At 39.4% G+C, this 5,509-nt stretch overlaps 1 protein-coding gene across 1 annotated transcript in view; it reads right to left on the reverse strand.

The window, feature by feature from the left end:
* LOC107685396 (gastrula zinc finger protein XlCGF8.2DB-like) overlaps positions 1-3,880 on the reverse strand; it is a 7,806-nt gene extending 3,926 nt beyond the window's left edge. The window contains exons 1-2 of the mRNA XM_016481970.1: positions 3,828-3,880; positions 3,170-3,304 (exon numbers count right to left, since the gene is read on the reverse strand). Coding sequence (XP_016337456.1) covers positions 3,170-3,254 — 85 coding nt within the window. The 5' untranslated portion in view covers positions 3,255-3,304; positions 3,828-3,880. The remainder of the gene's footprint in view (positions 1-3,169; positions 3,305-3,827) is intronic.
* Positions 3,881-5,509: the final 1,629 nt, after the last annotated feature.

Raw genomic sequence — 5,509 nt, forward strand, 5'->3', positions numbered from 1 at the left:
GGTTTGCGTTTCCACTGCAGTTCAGTACTGCTTTAGAGTGGGCGGGATTATTCACGTCGTCATAGTTGCGCCGCCTCTATTGCCGCGACTCCTGAAAAACTTTTTCATTCCGCGTCGCCCCCATCAAGCTCTCGCTGGATCCGCTCCTCTGCTATCAACGAGAGGAGCGTCTGTACTTCCTCAACAGACAATGAAACAGCCACTTTTTGGTTGTTAAAAAAAGTGCGCTCATTCAAAACAGTTGCGTTCGATCCTTAGCTGGCTGTGCTGATTTAAATCTAGCGGTTCTGTTGTGTTTGTGTCGCAAGTTCAGTGACGCAGGTAGTGACGATTCTCTCCGGCCAATCCGTGATCAGCAGAGTTTACACGTCACGTTTTGGTAGCGGTACGGTTCACTTGGAACCTCAACCGAGGTGGTACTAAAAAAAGTACCAGGTACCGTACCCAGTCGAAAAACCCCCAAAAGTGAACCATACCGTGCCGTACCATGCAGTGGAAAAGCGCCAATAGTGCTACCCTTTTGTTCATAGACGTCGCATCTGATTTGTAACGAGCATTAGTGACAGAATCATCAGCCAATCAAATTTTGACGTTCAATGACAGCACGCCCTCTGGGTCTAGCGGCGTGCCCAGTGCTATCCCCAGCGTTAAGTTGGGAATTTCTAAGATATGAAATTGAAATTCAACGAAAATAAAATGACGGCCACAGTCGTCGGTGCCTACACCAGATCTTGTTGCCGATCTACTAAAACGCCTTTTTCAAGGTGCTCTTTTGCAGACAAAAGAGAAATAACTGAGAAAGGAAGACCTACACCTAAACTGAATTCGCAAACAAAGACAAGCGAAGGTTTTGTGCGCCATTTCAAAGATTTCAACTATGAGTGCTATGAGTGGCTAACAGCTTGCACCGAGCACAAGTTGTTATATTTTGTTTGTTAAGTGTTTTTGATTCTTGATTTTATAAGGCTTTGAATACTGTTAGCTTCAATGTTCAATCTGCCTAGAAGTCATGTTTACTCATTTCGAAGGCTGTGTCCTCCAGAGGTCACATTTTTGGTGGCATACATCGAGGCAATCTCATTCAAGAAAAGTAACCAATAGATTGCAAAGTAAGAAAGAAATTACTGTATACTACACCTCACAAGGAATAACAGTGGATTTTATTATGGTGACTTTTTTATGGTTACTGCCTCAATGCCGTATGCAGCAGACAAATGTGACGTGACAAAAAAGTTGATCATTCAGAGTTCATGGGTTACTTTATGAAAATTACTGTTGTTGCATAATTAAGTGAACGAAATAAATGTTTTTTTTTATTGCTTTTGAATCACAAGTAGTTATTGGATTTAATGTTACACAAAATAACTGTTTTGTTTAGGGTAGTTCTAGGGATCCACCGAATGTTCGGCAACCGAAATTATTTGGCCGAAAATAGCAAAAAAAATCTCTTTCGGTGTTCGGCCGAATAAGCGAAAAGGCCGAATAATATGTACCGAACAATGACTAACGCGATCAAATAGAGGCACGCACTAATGCAGCAAACATGTCGGCAGTGTGAAAGTATTTAAAACTATCAGAGAAAGACTCAGAAATCATTACAAGCACGAAGCACCGACAGCGAGAGACTGTTTAGTGCTGCATCACGTCTCCGATGAGAAGAAGAGGTGGCTAATGCTGGTGGTTAGGCTACTGTATGATGATTGAAATCGCCTCAAACGCTGCATGAGCTCGCGGCGCCAAGGTTCAAAGTCCAAAGCACGAGGAAAATCTGCACTGAACTTGTTTCTCGTCAGTTGCTCAGTAACATTTTTGTGAATTTTTTTAAAGGCATGTGACAATGTGATACGTGCGACAAACATCTTCCCAAATTCGTAATGAGAATCATTCATAAAGCTGCATGCTGTTGTCAACAAAAAGAAGCACTGAGATCTTCCTGCGGGTTTCTGCCAAAATAAAAGTCGAGAAAAAGCAACAACTCCATCGACATTCATAAATGATAGTAATACATTTATTATAACATTCACACACACTGTTCAAATTGGGATCGGTAATATATTCTAATGTTTTAAAAGAATTCTCTTTTGCTCAGCAAGGCTGCCTTTATTTGTACAGTAAAAAAATACATGCCTGATTCAAGTCTCAAAAATGGCCAAAAAATATCAAAACGAGGATTTGTAAAGAAGAATGTCAGAGGATTTCGATATAAGCCAAGAGGAGACTGGTTTTCCTTTGCTAAAGTAAGGAAACTTTGCTTCTTTTGCTTCATCCCCCCGGAACTGCTTCTGTGTACAACTGCTGGCGCAAGCTAGATTAAAGTGATTATTACGTTTTGAATATGGATATTTTTCTTACAAAAACGCATCGCTTCGCTACAGGAGGCCTTTGTTCACCCCCCGGAGCCGTGTGAGACACTTTTTTTTATGGAAAGGTGCTTTTTATTTCACGTCTTTTGGACAGAAGCAATGCAACACCCGCTGAGTGCAACGATAGAGCTCGAAAGATCAAAGACTATTTTTAATATAACTCCGACTGGATTCGTCTGAAAGAAGAAAGTCATATACACCTAGGATGCCTCGGGGGTGAGTAAAACGCAGCGTAATTTTCATTTTTGGGTGAACTAACCCTTCAAGTTAAACTTTGCTTTGATGGTATAATGTCTGCTAGAATGTTAAAAAATATTCAGTCAGTGTTAAGTAAATATTTTTAAATTGTTGTTTTGTAATTGATTTTTTTATTTGAAAAGCAGGACAAAGCAATAAAAAGCACATGGCTATTTAAATTAGGCAATGGTGAAAAAAAATTGGCAAAATGGGGGAAAAAATGCGAAAAACCGTGTTCGGTATTCGGCCCAGTGTTTCATTTTGTTTGGCTTCGGCCAAGAATTTTCATTTCGATGCATCCCTAGGTAATTCTGTATTTTTCAAATTTTTGTCATAATAATGAATGGCCAACTTGAAAGTACAGTCTTCTCAAATCCATATAAAAGTGCACTTGAAGGCAGCAATAATATTAGGTTATGTGAACATGTCTGTCCACTCTATGTCAGATAAAACCACTGTAATTAGGCCACTCAGATGACATTCTTTAACAAATATCATTACTTTCTGTAAAAGTCAACATTTCAATTAGAATCAAATGACTGCTTTCAACTTTGCGGATGAAAACCAACCTGTTTGTTCCTCAGTATCTTCTTGTTTGACTCTGAATGCTTCTTCAATCTTCATGTCTTCACTCTCCACTTTAATAAATGCCATCTTTATAATAGTGTGTCACGTGGATCTCAGTTGCTTCACCAGGAGTTTTTCTGTGTTTGGACAATTTGTCATATTTAAGATGAGAATGATCAACAGAACGAAACATAAATCCAAACTAAAGCTGGGTGTGTCTCAATCAGCTCCCTAGTTCAGTAATCAGTGCACAAGTTGTCATTATTATTACACGTTTGTGTTGTTGTGTTGTTCTCGTTGCATTTACAATGTGTTGACCAGCAGGTGTCGTCAGCGCGCGGTGTTCATCTACTTCAAGTGAATCATTTAGCAAAGCAATTGATTCGATCGACTCGGGAGTTTTTAAAAGCTCCGTTTCTCTATCCCTGCTTGCCAGTGACCGAATTCATGTTTAATAAACTGATTCGCCATACATGAGACGCACCTCTTCTGTTACTCATGTGTGGATGCGCTTTACTCATAAAACAACTTTAATTAATGTTACTGCATAACGCATTACAGTGTTACATTCAATAATAATTCATTTATTTACAGTTCTCTATAAAAATTATCTGAACGGGTTGTACTAATTTAAACACTTTAAATGATGAAAACACAAACCTTTCTTCCACCGAATCACAGAGGCAGAAGCCCGGCGCAGCCTTATGACGTAATGTAGAAAGACCAAAATAAAAGTGTTGCCCAAAAGCTAAAAATAAGAGGAATTCATTAAAAAAAAGAAAGGAAGAAAGAAAAAAAAATAGTGTAAGCAAGCATGAAATGCTCTGAATTTTGCTGCAAAGCATTTGTATCTTGAGCATTGGAAAGAATTTTTAAATATTTTAAACTCATTAAGAATTATTAAGTCCATCTGAGGTGTTTCTTTTAAAGGTGCATTTTCATCAAGCTCCTATGAAATTTTTTGAAAATGAGGCATTTAATAACTGACTACTAATCTTCTACCTTCAATCAAATTTCAAATTTGTTAAAGTGAATTGTATTAAAGGGCCATGACTGTAAAGAATTACATTGATGGTGGGTTCATAACAACTGAATTTGTAATCTGAATCAAGTAGATATAACTGCAGACCGGAGATCTCCAAAATGGGGCGTGAACTCCAAAAGTGGGCAGAACCTCCAAAATGGGGCGGGGTCTCCTCGCGCAAAGACTTTCACCATTGGCTCTGGCTTCGGCCAATTGTTATTGACTTACATTTCAAAATAAAACGTTATAAGTTAAACATGGTTTCTAGTTGATCTAAAATAAAATATGCTATATAAGTAAATATTCTCCATGAGAGCAGAGCCCAAAGCTCGTGGCCAGTGCTGTTCGGACTGGAGTTTGAACCTCTGCTTCATGATATAAACAGGAATCACCCACGAGCTCTCCCGCGAGCCGTCCCAGCGCAGCGCAAATATTTTACTCTATCGCTTTGTTTTAAGCAACGGGGGCATCCCGGGGCTCGAAATTCGCAGGGTAGGAGGGGGTAGTGATGTTGGGTGCAACTAAAAAGGTGCCAATGTCCGCTGAGGTCCGGTTGGGGAGTTACGGAACGATCTCATATCGCATAATCTTTTTAACTGTTTATCTCCTGAACTGCAACTTTCTTTACCACGCTATTCAGCGCCAATCCCGCCGTGCAGTCAATTTCACTGGTTAAGGTTAGGGTCAGGTGTGGGGTAGGTTTAGGGGTTAGCATTTTTTTGTAGCATAGTGTAGGAAATCAACACTTTAATTGACACAACCAATAAAATCTTTAGAATCAGCTGTGGGGCGGAGTTTGCACTGAAGTGGATTGGGGGGAAAAAATTGCGCATGCGTGTCGTGTGCCTGTCTGTCAATGGGAGGAAGCCACGCCCCATTTTGGAGCTCCCGCCTCCATTTGGAGATCTCCAGGCTGCAGTTATACCCTTCTCATCTGAATAGACAACTTTAAAATAAAATAAAAAATAATAAAATTTAAATAATTTCCACAGATTATCTTGAATAAAACTGGTGATATGAGACGCATCTAAAATATATTCACAAGTTGCATATTAAGCTCTCTGATTCTTCTTTATTGGAATTTGATTTACTTGCCATAATACCCCTCTATGGAATAACAGACAAGTAGTAAATCTAAGTCTTCTAAGGATAAGGTTTGGATGAAAAGCAACATAATGGTCTGTCTCTAATCTGGGGTGCGTTTCCCAAAAACAACTATGGACGCAAGTTCCGTCGTTACCAATAGAGTTCAATGGAATTTACGACCATAGTTATGCTGCGTTCAAGTCCTCCTGGGACGTTCGTATTTACGAGTTGA

The sequence above is a fragment of the Sinocyclocheilus anshuiensis genome, unplaced genomic scaffold, assembly GCF_001515605.1.
Source record: "Sinocyclocheilus anshuiensis isolate Anshui unplaced genomic scaffold, SAMN03320099.WGS_v1.1 scaffold982, whole genome shotgun sequence".
In the NCBI taxonomy this organism is placed as follows: Eukaryota; Metazoa; Chordata; class Actinopteri; order Cypriniformes; family Cyprinidae; genus Sinocyclocheilus; species Sinocyclocheilus anshuiensis.